Raw genomic sequence first — 17,640 nt, 5'->3', positions numbered from 1 at the left:
AGCTGTAAAGGGGTACAGCATCTTTCAACTAGAAAAAGTCATAGCATCTTTCAACTATTAGGTTACTGGTTCATGTTCAAGCCTGACGTTCATCTGATACCAGCAACCTGTGGGAAACAAATTGTGGTTTCATTCCCTAAATACACATATTGCAAATTGCCTCTGACCAATACTTTTAGGCACTCTGGCAGACCACACTGTTAGTGAGTTGGCAGGAAATTCAGCCTTTTTTTAGCTCCTACAGGTCATACATCCAAATCAGACTGGAGGTGGTTTGATATAAAGGTTTTCTATGTTATTGCCAGGGTCTCTGCATTTCTGAGGATAGATAAGCCAAAAAAGGGCTTCTGATATCAAATGCTTATGTAGGATATGCTACAAAACAATATATATTTTTTCATACCTTTTTTCATATGTATAGTCAAGCTACTCTGTCACCTTCTTGCCTGCATTTATTCTTATGTTTGTTTTCTCTTACATACCTTCTAACATAATCATGGCTTGTGGATTTGTTCTTTGCCTGTGCTGTCTTTCATTACCAGACTCCACAGAAGGATGAGCATGATACAAACTGCTAAGTTTTCTGTATCATTGATGCCGTTTTCCCTCTGTGTGCCTACTTCGCAAATGTTCCTATTAAAGGAGTTGGAGCAGCCCACGTACTGAAAATTAAAACGTATTTTTCCTCCCCGTGTTAGAAAATCAGGACCAGATGTTTTACGAACAAGCCTTTCTAGACATGATACACTAATTTCCATGATGTTCTGTGTGGCTGTCAGCTGAATGTCAAGTTTGGCTGCTGGGACATAGACCATGCACGGCAAAAGGCAGTTAGAAACTGGAGGGGGAAACCTTAAATTTGCCATAATTAAAAGTTGGTTGGTAATATGTCAAAGCATTAGCTAGGTAGAAAAGCAGGTTTTTTTTTTTTGTTACTGCAACATCCATAAATGTGTTTAAGTAGCAGTGGATGCAAACTGCACTTGAATAAAAATACATGAGGCAAACATCATACAAATTACAAGGATGTATTCTAAGAATTGTAGCATAAAAATTAATCTCAGTCAGAAAGTGATGAAGCTTTGTGCTCTTCCACTCCAAGTCTAGAAGAGCAAAGATGCTACAGAACAAAGGTACAGAGACAGCTGGTGTAGGGAGCCTGCACACTGTCTTTGTGGTCTCAAGCCCAACTTTTTGTTGATTTATCAGCCTTTCAGTTTTCCTGAGGAATACCTAATTCACTCCCAAATTAAAAGGAATAAATAAAAGGGAGATGGCAAATATATAACAGTGTTGCCTTTGATTCAAAAGGCTTGCCTGTTTTCACATGAGATAAAGTGTTTATTCAGAATTTAATCCAGGCATGAGGCCAAAGCACAGCTCATGTCAACATTGCCTAAACTACATTTATAGAAACTTGGTTTTATCCAGTGTATTGACTTCAGTTTTTATTGAAACTATAGCTAGTTTTTAATCGTTATTCTTTCTCTAAGGATTTGCTTTTTAATAAACTACAGCAAATCTATTGTGCAGAATACACCAGCTGGAGGGCTGTTTTTTTAAAAAAACTTTGTTCAAGTTTTAGCATTTCCACTGCAGTTTCATTTTATTATTTGTGGTATTTTTAATAGCATAAATTCTCAATAAGTTACTTTTCTTTCCATTGAACTGCTTGTTCTTCCTCTGAAATGGCATCTCCAATGAAGAAGTAAAGCTGAGTTAGGCAAAGATGGAATTTGGTGACAGCACTTATTCTTTTGCTGCCCTGTATTTGCTTTGATGACTGCTTTCCTGATGTTATTTGAGAATCGTGTGTTGAATATTATTTAATTATTGGGGTTTTTTAGTCTAGTTTCAGTAATCATAAGCAGTAAAATAAACTGAAGCATGTTGGTAATTTCATTCTTATTGCTATTTCTTCACTTATTTTTATTTGATGGTATAATGCTAAATATAATTTGCTTTTATAGATTAATGCTGATGCAGAGAAGGAAGAAGGTGAAGAGTTTGACGACAGCATGGATGTTTTTGATGACAGTAGTTCTAGTCCTTCTGGTACTCTAAGAAATTATCCTCTAACCTGCAAAGTTGTTTATTCATATAAGGTTTGTGATTTTAGTAAAAAAACATTGAAAAATGAATTATGCAACAAACAAATAATAGATGTAACTGTTCTGTGGGAGTTTGAGGTAGAATGTCAGCATTTCGCTAAATAGTGGTGCACATTAAATACATCTAGCATCTAGTTATGAAAACCTGTGGCAACGTAAATCCATACCATTGTGAAACACATTTGAACAACAGATCAGCAGAGTATTGAAGTCCATGCATAAATTGAAGAATGTAGAGATGTCCTTGTCTGGCTTCAAGGAGGCCGGTTGTGTGCCTGCCATTAGAGGACGTTCTGATTCCTGTTGCTGAGTTGGTGTGGCTATGTCAGAAATGCCTTCTTGGTGTCAGGCCTGCTTGTATGCTCTAGAACAAAGCTCTTCTGTGTCCTGTAATAGTGAAACCACCATTCATGAGTTAAAGCTTTGCTGACAAACTGGATTTGTGCTATTTGTTTCTGCTAGCACTGCTAGGTCAGTTGTAAATCACACCACTGCGGTAGCCGAAGCCAGTGGCAGGCCAAGTCTTAGAGTATGGAGTTATTAGGCCATCAAAAGTAAATAGAGTTCGAGGCGCTGGGTGGTACTCATGGTGCTTCCATCTATGCTCTTGAGTGAAAAAGTCTTGTGAATCTCAGTAGGTATACAGAACCCTTATTAAGAAGTTTTGAAGTATGCCACATTGTAAAATTTTAATTTTTAATAAAACATAAGTTTTACTAAAAGTCTGTATAAGAATATTCTTTACAGTGCCTGTCCCATGCACCTGAAAATACTTTTATTTTCTAATCTTCCTGTTACATACTCCAGGCTTCTCAGCCAGATGAATTGACCATAGAGGAACATGAGGTATTGGAGGTTATTGAAGATGGAGATATGGAAGACTGGGTAAAGGTATCGTTTTTCAGAGATTGTTTCTTTTCACTTTGACTGTTATATTTCAGTATTATTCTTATATTTAGAAGTAGAACTTTGGACAAGACAAAGTATTTGGATTATTTGTGGAGTAGCATGCAAAAACAGAGCATCTTTTGTGTTGTTTACTTACAGGCACGGAATAAAGCAGGTCAAGTGGGTTATGTGCCAGAGAAGTACCTGCAATTTCCAACATCCAGCAGTTTGCTGAGCATGCTGCAGTCCCTTGCAGCACTGGACAGTCGATCACACACCTCAAATAACTCCACTGAGGCTGACTTAGTCTCGGGCACCCTGAATGGAGATTCCAGTGGTAAATACCAATAAAAAAATATGTAGTGTGTTATGCTTTTTCTCAAAGTCATCCTGCAAATTGAGTTTGGATGTCGCACGTAAGAATTTCTCATCTCTGACCTGTGTCTTGAGTACGATTGTTCCCAGTGACTACCTGCCTTGTATCAAATCTGGTGACTTTACCTGGCTATCTCATAGAGTTGAGTTTAACATTTTAAGGAAAACTAAAATAATTTGACTCAGCAGTTATGGAATGATAGGATAACTTAGGTTGGAAAAGACCCTTGGGATCATCGAGTCCAACTGTAAAAGCATGTATAATAATACTTATTATTTTTCTTAAGCTGATGCTTGCTAATTGTACTTACATTTCCCCTCTTCTGTTCTTCAGTCTGTTTTGTAAAAGCACTTTATGATTACGAGGGCCAGACAGATGATGAGCTGTCCTTCCCGGAAGGAGCGATCATCCGCATCTTGAACAAGGAAAATCAAGATGATGATGGCTTTTGGGAAGGAGAATTCAACGGACGTGTTGGGGTGTTCCCATCAGTATTAGTTGAAGAGCTTACAGCCTCAGAAAATGGAGAAACTCAGTGGATTGGAGATGTTCAGGTATGTAAAGAGCTGAGGTGCTACCTGGCACATATGATATTAGCTTGTTAGGGCAATATTACAAGGCTGGAAAGATCTACTGCTTCTTTAGGAAAAAAAAAATCAGAACCAGCTTAAGAAAAAAATAACCTGAGTGCTTACCTTTTAATTTCTTACCCAGCCTAATAATTATCAACGGATGTATTTTGGCAAATGTTACAGATTTGTGATTAAAGGCAAGTATTTGGGTAGAAAGGAAATGAACCAAAGAAGAAAATTCACAGTCTACTTCCTGTAATTAATTTATGGCAAGACTGAGACATCAAACAGAACCTGGCAAAAAGAACTACAGGCTCTGTCAGCCCTAATTTAATGTTTCCATACTTAAATCTGTTCCATATCCTCTCAATTTTTGAAGGGCAGAATACTGCCAGATATTGTATTGCAGTAATTTTTTGAAAAAATGTCCTTATTCCAGTATAGTTCTGTAATCCTTAAATCGTATTAGGAAATCAGACACATTCTCATGTGTAATTGTGGTGCTAGAGAGTGGACTTCCATGTTCCCTACAGAGTAATTTCTCCATTACTTTTATGCTTTGATTTGAGAAGACCATGAATTTTTTTTTAATTGATATATATGTAATTGAGTTGGGATAAAACTCACTATCTTAATTCTTTTGTGTGAAAATATGTGGAGAGGCACACATGGCCAAGTGACTTTTTTCAAATAACCTTCAAAAAGTCTGTCTAAATTATCTGGAGAGCATGAAAAATTCTGCTCAGTGGCAACCTGTGATTTAAAAAGTATCTATAATCTCTGTTGGATATCTTGGCTTTCCTCCCCAAACGTACCTGACAGCACTTTTGACAGATAGTTTTTCTCCAGATTGAAGTTCCTAGCATACTGATGTGTCAGGGAACACCTCATTGTGTACCATAAAAGTTATCAAGGAATAAGGTTTTCTGCAGCCCGTCTCTCTTTTTAACACAGGTATCCCCAACTCCAAAGCCTAATAACGCCCTCCCACCACTGCCACTGTATGACCAGCCTCCCACTAGTCCCTACCACAGTCCGGATAAAAGAGGTTCTCAGTACTTCCCTAAGTCACCATCAACTAACGGTAAGAAAATTTGTGATAGCAAAAGGAACATTTCAGCTAAATGCTTAATTGAGATTGTTCACATCTGGGAGGAGGGAAAAGCTTTTTTTGCAACACAAAGTTTATTCAGCAATACTGAATGGATTGTTTGTGATGGAGCATTGCTCGCTCTTTCAGAAAACAGTTTCAGTTCAGAGTCCCCTGGATTCTCACAGCCTCCACGAATTCCTCCCGAAACTTCATATGGCAAACTGCGACCTGTAAGTTAAAACCAGATGTTGTTGTTTTTATTGATGCTGTAAAGTTATAAGGCCGCGTGTGGTAAATGGGGATATGTGCATTCAAAGCTGGGTGGTGGTACAGCACCTGGTGATTTGGCACTCTGTGTTCTGCAAATCCAATTATGATGTATAAAAACACGATATCTCAGTTGAATACTGCAAGGAAAGGTCTATTCACTCCCCATGGATGTGTCAAACAGCAACAGAACATGAGGACTATTTGAGCTTAAAACTAGAACAAGACAAGGCTGCACTTGTTTAAACAGTGAGTCACTGTTTAAAGATGACCTTGAATGTTATCCATCCCCTATCCTTCGTCCTTCTTTATCTGCCTTCATAGATGTGATACCTGCATGTCTCTCTGAGGCATGCGAATCATGAAATCTAACCTGGGAGGAAATTACATCTGTTATGCTGGTAAAACAGATGTTAATGGATAAACTTATGCTGCTTTTTCAGGCACCGGGAGGTTATTTCTATTTTTTACACACGTAACAACAACTAAACAGAACTAAAAAGCGGTGGCGAATAAACACCATAACAGGTTAATTGTAAGATTTGTACAATTCCTTTTGTCCAGATATTGGGTTGCCAGCCACACAGTGCACTGGCAGCCAAATCTTCCTGCCAGCAGTTTGACGTAAAGCAGTTTGATGGAGTCCTTGGGACTCCATTGCATTTAGGGTTAAATTTATTTCCAAAGTCCTTGATTTGAAGGTTTTGGATTAAAACTTCTTAATGATAAGATCTATATATTTTGTGATGTCTTTGCTGCCTAGGAAGAGATTTTGCAGAAAAATTAAAGGAAGCATTTAATCCAAAAACATCCATGTCCTAGGACTAATTTTCAAATCAAGTTTGAGGGGGTTCAAAGCCCTAAGACAATTCATACTGAAATGTAGTATTTGTATTTTCCTGGCATTCTCAATTAATGAGGTTGCAGGAAAAGAGCATTTTTTGATATTTAAAAATTGTATTCTGAATATTCCAATATGAGTTAGCCTTATGCATTGACATACACATGGTAGAGGTAGTACTGCACCGTGAAGTATGTGAGTATTGAGCACAGAAGTTTCATGTTATCTGATTGCCATGTAAAAAGGCACTTGATTCAGCTTTTCCAGTTTGTATATTTATATTTTCTTCATGAGCTTCTTGCAATTTACTGTCTTTTCAACACATTAGTACACTGCTGTGCCTTAATTGAAAGGATTTCTGTTAATATTACATTTAAAATATGCCTGGAAAATATTGTGAAGCTTGTTCTGGTATTGCTCCACAATTCACGTTTTCCATAGCCAGCCACTCTGGTGTATACTGAAATCATGTGATTAAAAACCTGGCACGAAATGCTGTTAGCGCTTAAAGTAATCTCTATCAGGAGCAATAACAACTTTATTGATGTGGCCAAGTGTAAAAATAGAATCAGATTTCAGGTGCATATTGTTCAGATCAGTAACTGATTTAATACAAGTAAGCTGCTTAGATGGAACAGGGCATTCTTGAAGTTTCCAGTCCACAAAAGTTCCAGGCAGGGGCATCATCAGATTTCAGCATTTGATGTAAAGTCTGTCCCAGGTATATGTACTGGATTATCCATGGGCACAGGCAGGACAGAGAGCTTGTTTCCTTCGGTATATTTACGTTGTCGTGGTTGCTAGTCGTCCTGGAGAAAAATCACTCAAGAGTGATGACATTTTGTAACAAAGAGCCTTGATGGCTTAATTGGAGACTGTTGGTCCTGAATTCAGCTGGTTCCTCACTGCAGTTCTGTTGATCTTAGTGTTTGGTCTGTATATTTGCATCATTTTGAAGTACATACCCAAAGTTGCAGTTTTAGTCTATACAAGCTCTGAAATGTTGACAGTTTTCTGATAGTTACAGGCTGGTTCTGGCTATTTCAGGTACGAGCAGCTCCACCACCCCCTACACAGCATCATCGCCGGACAACAGAGAAGATAGAGGATGTGGAAATTACTCTGGTGTAATGATTGGACTAGTTAAGTAGTAGTGCTACAATCAAGACCAAACGCGGTCAATCTCGTTTTTAGGCACCTTTGCATGATGAAGACTTTAATAGAACAGGAGATAGGGAGGATTTTATGTGGCAGTGACATGGTGGATTCCTTCCCATAGTCATGACTATTTCGTGCCTTTTTTTGTTGTTTTGATTTGTATACATCATTCTTCCTCTCTTAGCACAAACCAAGATGGGCCAAACAGCGAGCAGAGCGTTGCCTTGGAGCAGGTTTCTCTCTTGGCTGAAGATGGTCAGTTTTTATACGGAGGCCGAGGAAAGAGCCTCTTTCATGCAACTTAGTCATAGCGTATTTGATCACGTGCATTAGTACAGTATATTACTGTTGCCATAGAAATGTGTTAAAGATTGTCAATTCTTCAAGTAGCATTACCCATCTGATTAGGTATTAATCAGATCTTGCGGAGTGAAAAAGGGAACTGAAAAGTAAGTATAAGGAGAGGCTGGCTCCTCTTTAATCCCCTTGCAGAAAGGAAGAAACAGGAAAATAATCTTATAGATAAGGAAAACTGATGCAGATCATGTGGCGTTAATTACATTAATGCACACCTCTTCAATAATTAACAGTTAAACGGAACTAAATGTTCTTTGTATTAATATTTATGCAGTACATTTAGTAATAGATTATCTAATATGGAGGTGCTGAATTAGTAGCAACATCTTGTTCCATAGCATAAGCCGACTGGTAGAAAAGTAAGTGAGATTTTGTCTAGATCTGGAAATTGAGCTTCATTTTTTTCTTAGCAGATTTTGGGGGTTTTGGTCTTTTTTTTAAAGTATTTGGGTCACTCTTATCCCAGTTATTGCCGTGTACTTAATTATCCAACATTAGCAGTATATCTTTGTCATCAAAACATCTGGCTAGAGTTAGAGGTTACATTTAGAGTATTTACATGCATTGTTTAGTTTTTGCATTGGATGGTCATGTAGCATTTTCCCAGGTGAAGCCCAGTAACGAGCCAAAGCCAGAGAGCCAGGAAGAGCCCTGGTTGCTGCGAAGCCTTCAGCCCACCTCGTGGCCGAGACTATGGTCTCAAATTACTCTTGGGCAAGTAATAGAGAGTTAAAGAATTTGAAAACTCATTTTCATTCAGAGATCTCTGAAAAGGAAGCTTTTTTTTCATTGTTTGAGAGAAAAGGGAAGAGGATATTCAGAGTTGTAACATGGAGAGAAACAGTCGAGGGAAAAGGAAAAACTGGATGAAAACAGTTTTATTGTTGTGTACTTACTAAATTATTGTCAGCAATCTCCATCAGATCAAAGCTGCAGTTAAAAGGCATCACAGGTTGGGGGGTTTTGAGCTGTTGTGTGAGTTCTATTGAATGCACTCTTATGTCTTTGATTTTTTTCTAAGCCAGTAAGTTTTCTAGCTTTAGTTTACTAACAAGGGCTGGTTTTTGAGGCTGCATTTACAAAAAAAAAAAATCATCTAACAAGATTTTATCATAAACTTTGCACATACCTGTAAAACCCAACCTGGACTGGATCTCCAAGACATTCGTATTTGCCAATCTCCTTTCCCAGTGGGATCTTTAACCAAGAGTGGGGCTGTTGAAGAAAACGTTTCATGGATCAGTTACAAAATCGGTGACTGTCCAATGAAGTCTTTCCCATATTTTTCATTCTTTTGCACCTCTTGTCCTGTTGATCTGTTTGAGGTCTTTTTATGTGTTTATCAAACTTGTTCTTAAGTTTAAAAGAAAAAGTTTTTAAAAAAGATTTAACTGTTTGCAAAAATTTTGAAAGCTTCATAACGCAGAAGAAAAGCAAATATTGCCATAACGTTCACTTTCTTTGGCCAGTTTTTCTGTGTCCTTCATACCCGGACTTTCAAAATTCAGAAAGTGTTATTTAAAGTCTCTTTAGTTGTATTTTAAAATATTTTCTGTAAGAGCTGCTAATTTTATTTAAAAAAAAAAAAAAAAGAAGAAAAGTTGTAAAAAGATGCCTCCTTTTTAACTATGATTTCTTCATACAGGGCATGTATTCGACGTATCATCATGTACAGCGTCAGTACACTGAAAGCATAGGTGCTAATGCTTTCTTTATATTGGCTGTAAAAAGTTTGTATTTATTATGTATAAAAAGTTGAATAATAAAAAAGTGGAACTAAACCCGTGATGTTGCCTTGGTACAGACACCGCTAGGCTTATAGCGAAATTTCAGTGGAAGGTTTGGGTGTAGAGATGTGGCTAAGAGATGTGTAAAGTTTCTTGGGTATCAGTGTTACGGGTTTTCCTTTTACACAGAAATTTAGATCTCCTGCTCAGGAAAACATTTCTGCACATACTTCAAGCGATCTTTAAATATCGCTTTAAGGTGTTATTTATATGAAGAACAAAATTATGCCAAAAATGGAGAGCCAGTAACAAAGCTCCAGTTATCAAAGTAAGTGCTTAATAGCCTTCATGCAATTAGGATAATTGCATAAAGAAAGCAAGGGATTGATAATCACTCTTCAGTGTGATTGCCTAATTGTGTGAGGACTATTTCCACTGCACCCCAAACCTATCCAGCTTTAGGATCCCTTTATGCTCTGGCTTTCCCTACTGTATTTTCTTGCTGGCACATGGAAGCCACTGCCGGTGGCCGGCTCCTTCCTTTGCTTGCTTCAGGATCTCAAAGGTGAGTGCTTTTTGTGTTGGATGCAAAGCGGTACGTGAACTCCGCATGCTGATTTCCTCCCAGTTTTTGCTTTCAGCCGCTTGGAATCCAAACTGTGTTTTACCCTGTTTGAACTCAGTGTGCTGCAGTAGGGCTCCAGCACAGTCGGCCGCTGGGCATTGCTGCAGCATCGGGTTAGATCTTTAATCTTCCCTTTCCACTGTTCACACACAACTGTTAAACAGGCTTTCATCATTTTTCCCCTGAGCTCCTGCAGCTTCTGCTTTTTAGAAATACCGTCTTCCCCTGCTTTTTTTATGCATTCACGCTTCTCCTCCAATAATTATTGTCCTGGCTTTCTGCTTTGTCCTTTTCTTTTAAATGCTTGCTCATTGCATCTTTCCTGCAGCCACACAAACCTCTTTGCTTCTGATTATTTTCACTGTCAGCATCGCTTATAAATGATGTTAATCCAAGTCCACCAATGATGCTACTTCTCATGTCTCCCTTTTTTATCAGACACCCTTCATACCTCTGCTTTTTCACCTTCTCCCTTCCTTAAAAGCTGTGCTGTGACAAAACAAACCAAGCAGATAATGCCCATTCAGCAGGTACGCTGTGATTGCATGATTCTTGCCATTAACATGACCATAACTTACATCCATGAAAATCTCTTCACCCTGAAGAGCTTTACCAGCTGAGCAGCAAGCCCCGTTGCTGCCGTTTGTCTGCAAGTGGGAGATGACTGTGGTTTTAACAGCACACAGTGGCCATTTGGAGGTAAAAGAAGGTGTTGAGTGAAAACAAAGACTCTGTGGTTATGTATTGTGCTTGAGATATTCAGGGAAGCTGTATGTGGAACTTGGCCAGCACAAAAGCTGGAATGTTGGACTCTGGAAGTCGGTAGCAGGGCCATCATTGTCTCCATTAGAGCAGGGGTTTCTTCTGATGACTGTTTCCCAGATTTTCAAGAAGGATAATGAGACTGGGACTCTATAGAAGTGATGGGTGAAGTGATGGGATGTACCTTACTACAAATTAATTGTGCTGGGGTTACATGGAAGTATTAAAAGAAATGCAGGCACATGGATGAGTTCTCATTCCCATATAGCACAAGCATGTCTTACTGCTAATAGTAATTAAAACAATAAAACCCCCACCCTTTTCTCCAAATAAAAGATCCTTTGCTTTTCTGCATGTAACTTGGAGGACTGACTGCTCTGCAGTTTTGTCCTCCTTGCTCTTCCAGCAAGGCCCCTATAATTAATAACCTGCAAATCTCAGCACAGCAGAGGCAGGAGGAGCAGGAAATCTACCTTCATCAGCCTTTCCTTCTGCTGAGGAAGCTGGGACAGAGGATGTGGCTGTCATAGAAAGAGTCCTGTCTCCCCACATTTTCTCTGTGTGTAGATCTGCTGCCCTACATAAAAATGATAGGAGGTACGGGAGGGAGAACGCTGCCCACTTGTCCTGCATCTGGCAGGCTCTTTCCCAAGGGTGAGCTCAGGGCTATTGAGACCTCAGTTCAGGGCACAGGGGGAGGTTGGAGAAAGGGAAGGGTAAAAGGAAAGAAAACTGGAGCAAGGGATGCAGCAAATGAGCCAATAAAAAATGCAGCTAGGAAAATGCTGACGTGCTCACTATACGAAGTAGTTCCCTACTCCAGGCATTACCCAGGGGGATTGAGGATTACAGATCTGGTAGAAGGATCACAGTAGGAACCGAGCCTCTGCATTGCAGGTCATTTCATCCAGAAAATAAAAGCACTGCAGTGATATCGGGGCCGGACTGCAGAAGGTGAGAAATCTCTGTGGTTGGCAGAGTTGAACTGGAGCAAACACCAGCCGTGCAGCGAATAACCACCCCTCAGTTCGCAGCAAGGAGAGGTGGAGGATGACGGGTTTGCTGAAGTCCAAGCACAGTTGCTCACCATTTCACTGCAGCAGCATTTGTCTGTGGAGTCTGGGTGCAGTCGCATTACAGCGGTGTTTCCCTGCGCAAGCTGAAGAGCAGCAGAGGCAGCAGGTAGCCAGGCTGTTGGTGGAATGTGCTCTATGTCCCAGAGGAAAACTCGGCCCTCCCCCCAGCTCAAAAATACACTCTGGAATTAATTTTAACTGCAGCAGACCACAACAGAATTTGTATCGCATACAGCAGATTCAGTGAGGGGGTAAAATTGAGACTGGCTGAGTGGAAAAAAAGTCTCTCCTAGTATACAGCCATCGCTGGGTTTTCTGACTAAGTATGTGGTGCTGCTTTGTTTGAAAGATGATGAGATTGTCACCTGGAAGAGAATCATAGAGTCACAGGCTGGTTGAGGTGGGAAGAGACCTCTGGAAGTCATCTGGTCCAACCCTCTGTTCAAGCAGAGCCACCCAGAGCTCCTTGCCCAGGACTGCCCAGGCAACTTTGAAATATCTCCGAGGATGGAGACTCCACCACCTCCCTGGACAACCTGTGCCGAGGCTCAGTCACCCACACAAGAGAAAGTGTTTCCCGATGTTCAGAGGGACTCTGGTGTTTCAGGTTATTCTCACGGCCTCTGGTCCTGGCACTGGGCACCACAGAGAGGAGCCTGGTTCCATCTTCCTGGTGTCCTCCCAGCAGCTATTGATAGACATTGATGAGATTCCTCTGAGCCTTCTCTTCTCCAGCCTGAACTCAGAATCACAGAATCACAGAATAACCAGGTTGGAAGAGACCCACCGGATCATCGAGTCCAACCGTTCCTATCAAACACTAAACCATGCCCCTCAGCGCCTCGTCCACCCGTGCCTTAAACACCTCCAGGGAAGGTGAATCAACCACCTCCCTGGGCAGCCTCTGCCAGTGCCCAATGACCCTTTCTGTAAAGAATTTTTTCCTAACGTCCAGCCTAAACCTCCCCTGGCGGAGCTTGAGGCCATTCCCTCTTGTCCTGTCCCCTGTCACTTGGGAGAAGAGGCCAGCACCCTCCTCTCTACAACCACCTTTCAGGTAGTTGTAGAGAGCAATGAGGTCACCCCTCAGCCTCCTCTTCTCCAGGCTAAACAACCCCAGCTCTCTCAGCCGCTCCTCATCAGGCCTGTTCTCCAGCCCCCTCACCAGCTTTGTTGCTCTTCTCTGGACTCGTTCCTCTCTTCACTCTACTTCTCTGTGTGTATTCCCTGCAAAGAAGACCTTTTAAATCAGCCAGAAACCTGTTGGAAAGCAAGCGCTGTGGACTTTGTGTTGTCTGTGGGTCCCAGGTTGCTGCTTCAGCTGCTCTGGAGTCTTGTAGGTCGGACACAGAGAAGCTCCGTGTTGAACAGTGCGTTGGGCTGGGTGCTGTGCAATTGCCACAGAGGCTCAGAAATCAGATTACAGCATCCAGGGTTCAGATTGTACTTGCTTAATGGTCCTCAATGATTTTCTGATATGGCCTTGTTTCTGTTTCCAAAAACTCTTTGGAAAAAAAGCACATACTATAGAGACTGATTGCTTCGTACCTTGGAAATGGCTTGTGGAGGCTTTCAAATCCTGAGCCCAGACCACATCACCAGGGAATGAGGCATGTTGCAGTGTCTGCCAGACCAGTGTGCAGCCCAATCTCGTTCCTCCTCCTCTTCCCATTTCAAGTTTGCTCCCTGCAATCAATTTTCCAGCCTCTTGGTGTATCCCAAATGTGTTAAGCAGCGGTTCTTCCGCCACTTTGTTTAAAACCCTCTTTTACTGTCTTCTGAATTTCACAGCTGGTATCCGAAGGAGCCGTGGTGAAGGAAAAGGAAACAGGCTCAACAATCTCCATGCAGCTCTATTGAGCAGGCATCGCCTCTTGCAAAAACCATCACTGCTCCTGTCTCTGCTACTTGACAGCCTGGATGGTGGCCAAGGATTAAATGGACTTTATAGAAGGCTTTGGATCCTCGTACATCATTTCACCCAACAAAAACATAACCATGTGAATATCTCAGACCTATTCTCTTGGGTCACCCAGTATTTGCTGTGAAGAACAGGAGACGCAGTTAAGCTTGCCTTTTCAGTGCTTCATCTTCGCTACCAAAGAAGAAGCTATTTGATCTCGAATGTGCAAGCTGAGCTCCACAGATGGCTTCCCCAACTACTCCAGTTGTTCTTGCACCTAAATAGATCGTTTCAGCCAAAAATGTATCTGGATGCAGAACAGGCAGTGTTGTTACCCACAGACGGAGAAGACTCTAGATCCTCCTTGGGTGCTCACTGGGAGAGAGTGTGCTGCTGAGGCTGGTGGCCAGGCTTGGATCCCTAATACGCCTGTGCGTCATCACACAGCTGAGAAAGGAATGGTTGCATTTAGACCCGTGGGACAGTTCTGCACGAGGACATACTCTTTACCATTGCTTTCTGAATATTCAGTGAGGACAAAAAGTAAATCAGATGATTTGGTTGGGCTGACGGAGCAGTGCTACCAATCAACACAAGTGTTAATGCTGTGGCATTAGCAAGGTGAACACAAAATGGGCCCCATCGAGGAAGAGACATTTACATTAAAACATTTGATTTAGGAGGTAGGAGCTCACATCTCCTCCCTGCTCTGACATTATCCTCCCTGGACAAATTCTCTGTGCCCTGCATCCTGCTTGCAGAGCAGTGCTAGCATCACCTGAATGTTTATCTTTACAAAGATAAATCTGTGCGTTACCAAGCTGCATGATCAAGTACCCTTCTGTTTTGAAATGAGGTTTGTTCCACTCCTGAATTTTTACCTTTTTTTTTTTAATTGAGTGGTTTTGGTTTGGATTTTTCTTTTCTAACTCGTATTCAAGAACAATTGCTGCGAGGTGTGCTTCTGCTCTGGTGTAATTAGTTTTGTCTGCTGTAATTGCTTATCCTTTTTCCATTGTTTATTGAAAGATGAGTGAATTTCCAGGTCTAGTTGCAATAGGAATGCTGACAGCAGCTTTTTTAAAATCCCAAAGCACAGCTATTTGTCTTTTTCACTCAGCTGAATGCTGCAGAGTGGGCCAAATTCAGCTTCACCTCTGTATCCTGGGCAAATTACTGCACTAATTAATTTCTCTAAGACTGAGGCATCCTTCCTGCTTAACATAGAGGAATAATGAAGTGAGGGCACTCTGTCTGCAGGCATCAAGTGTGGATACAAAACAGCAACAACCTCAAATTAACTTGCTGAGTAAACTTGTGTGAAGAGTCGTGAGAGACTGATCACTTCAAAGTAAGGTTACAGGATTTAAAAAAATATATGCTCTATTATTCATTTCATGTCTTCCTTCATAAGAACATCTTGGTTTCTGAGAAGTGAGGTATGATCCATTGCATTGTGTACTTTTCTGTTTATGCTCCCTTGGTTCGTCGCTACAGGCATTGCCATGGAGCGAGGAGAAGAGCTGGCATTTTTCTTGGGAATTAGATGACAGGAATTATTTCTGCTCCTTAAAAAGGAGGAAGAAGTGCTTCGTATGGCAGCAAGAGAAGAGACAAAGAGGGGACTGTGGCTGAAGAATGTACATGGTTATTTAGAATGTCAGTAACGGTAGGAGACAACAAACCATGCAGCAGAGAGGGGCTGCCCAGCAGCACTCAACTAGCCAGCACATTCAGATGCCAGGAAAGAAAGACTCTGCAAAGGAAAGCTGCTTTTGGCAGAGCTTTGGAAGAAGGACTGAGGGAAGCAGTGATTGCTTGGACTTCCCAGGAACTTCAGTGAAAGGTTCTGAGCACTCCTTTTGGGGTGCTTGAGCCAGCAGAGCTGAGACTAAGCCAGATAATAATCGCTTGTATGGCGTGCAAGTGACAGAAGGCTTTCTGTGGTCATGGTTTGGGGACAGAGTAAATCCAGCTTTAGGGCATCTTGTGCTAATCCAAGAATACCGTTGCCCTGTAAATTGGAGTTCTTGTCCAGGTAAACTCTCTTTGCCAGCTTGGATGTGTGCACAATGCTTCAATGAGTTAATTTTTGTACCAGCAGACCAGGTTTTATCTGTCTGTGTTGCCCTAATATTTCAAACCATGTTTGCACATCACCTCGCAGGCAACGTGGTGAGGGAAAGCTGGCACGAGTTCTGTGCTGAGGGTTGTAGCTGGTTCAGCTTTGTCTTGGTGGACACTGTGCCAGATCCGTCTTCTGAAACAAAAAAGCAAACTAGGAAAACGATTAAAAAAATTTCTAATGAAGCAGATTTCATTAGGAAATGCTGGTTTGGCAAAACCTTTTAGAGATTTGTAGCAGTAGATAAAACAGAACACTTCACTCCTCCAATCAGTTTCCTCAATGGAAACTTAGGAGAGGACTACCCCAAACCCTGATGAGAGTTGTTGGAAAGTTTTGGCTCCCTGTGGATCTGAGGCTCATGAATCCCCGAGTCCCCCAACACACACTGCTGCCCTCCTGGGGACTCCTGGGCTTCCATGGAAGGCAGGCATCCCGCCAGGGTCAGGGAACATTGCAGCTGCAGGCTGCCCATGTGGAGTTGGGAAGCCTATGACTGACATGAAAAGACAAGAAGCCTTTGATGCCTCATTGGGCTTCCCTGCCCGTAATGAGGACTCCTCCCTTCCTCCCACTACCAAGGGCCTCTTTTGGGTCATGGCATCCAGGATTCACTGTATCTTCCTCCAGTTTTTCCAAAACAGGTGGGGTTTTTTTCCCCAGAGTTTTAACAGAAATTTAATTTGAAGTATTAAACTTTATAAATATCTATTTTTGATGTGTTAGGCTTCTGAGCAGGACAGAAATGCCACATTTTCAGCATGCCCCTGGTGAAAAGCCTGCACACATCTCAAGTGGAAGCCACTGCAATGCAGGGCACAGCCCCAGGAGCTGTGTGGTTGTAAGACTGAAAGGGGGAGTGCCGAATCCTTCCTTCAGAGTGACATTTGAAGGATTGTAGCAGAGGAGAGAGGTTGCTGGACTGAGAGGCACAACAGTAAATCTACCATTGCGGTCTCCTTTAATCCAGTCTCTTGAATGTCTCGTAGTAGTTGGCTTTTGATTTAGGTTGGCTTTGCAAGGCCAGGTCTCCCTGCACCTTAAATCAGCGCTGCTTCCCTCGACCGATGTTACTGCATCCTGGCTCTTGCAGCAGAGAACCACGCTGGGTGTGAGAAGACTAAATGCCAGGCAGTTAATATCCCTGGAAAGGAAACCTGCATCACATCCGATTCTCAGGCTACCACAAATTGTTGTTGAGGTCAGTGCAAATTATTACCCAAGGACACTGGCAGACTGTGATTGTTCTTGGATAACAAGGGAGAATCTCATGTTAATTCAGCTGGCAAAGCTGTTACAACTAATAGCAGGGAACTGCTGCCACTGCTTTTGAAATTATCTGACTGAGCTAATCCGAGGATGAGGAGACGATTTATTGATTGAAGTCCTAGCCAGACATAGATGGAGATAATTCTAGGATGTTAGGGGTATTATTCCTACAGAAAAGGAGGCTTGGTAAATACTTTTCATTTATTTATTATCCCTTGCAAAACAGTTGTGTTGTATTGAAGCTTGAATGCTTTATTTAGAAATGTGAATAGCGCAGATTCTGAAAATAAGAGCTTTCTGGATAGCAGTCATTTGATATTTTTGCTGAAACTGCTTGTTTTCTAAAGAAAATCGCCACTCAAGCTGCTAACCGTGGTTTGAGCTCCCCCTTTCTTTAAAGCTATTTTTGAAAGATAACAAAAAGACGTTAAGTTTGTGGCTCTGCTTTTGCATTCTGGTCAGGTGTCTTTTCACTCTTCCTGGGTCTCTT

General features: G+C 41.5%; 2 protein-coding genes across 3 annotated transcripts in view; one reads left to right on the top strand and one right to left on the bottom strand.

Moving 5' to 3' along the window:
- The window catches only part of FCHSD2 (FCH and double SH3 domains 2), a 164,163-nt gene extending 155,708 nt beyond the window's left edge, over positions 1 to 8,455 (top strand). For both annotated transcript variants that reach the window (XM_069883336.1, XM_069883335.1), the window contains 7 exons: positions 1,971 to 2,105; positions 2,919 to 3,002; positions 3,159 to 3,336; positions 3,709 to 3,929; positions 4,902 to 5,031; positions 5,188 to 5,270; positions 7,196 to 8,455. In XM_069883336.1, the coding sequence (XP_069739437.1) occupies positions 1,971 to 2,105; positions 2,919 to 3,002; positions 3,159 to 3,336; positions 3,709 to 3,929; positions 4,902 to 5,031; positions 5,188 to 5,270; positions 7,196 to 7,279 (915 nt within the window). In that variant the 3' untranslated portion in view covers positions 7,280 to 8,455. The remainder of the gene's footprint in view (positions 1 to 1,970; positions 2,106 to 2,918; positions 3,003 to 3,158; positions 3,337 to 3,708; positions 3,930 to 4,901; positions 5,032 to 5,187; positions 5,271 to 7,195) is intronic.
- ARHGEF17 (Rho guanine nucleotide exchange factor 17) overlaps positions 1 to 17,640 on the bottom strand; it is a 297,301-nt gene that overhangs the window by 269,052 nt on the left and 10,609 nt on the right. The window lies entirely within an intron of this gene.

Source organism: Phaenicophaeus curvirostris, chromosome 1 (assembly GCF_032191515.1).
Source record: "Phaenicophaeus curvirostris isolate KB17595 chromosome 1, BPBGC_Pcur_1.0, whole genome shotgun sequence".
NCBI classification, from domain to species: Eukaryota; Metazoa; Chordata; class Aves; order Cuculiformes; family Cuculidae; genus Phaenicophaeus; species Phaenicophaeus curvirostris.
Note: the sequence above shows the minus strand (reverse complement) of the source record. Positions and strands in the feature narration are given on the sequence as shown.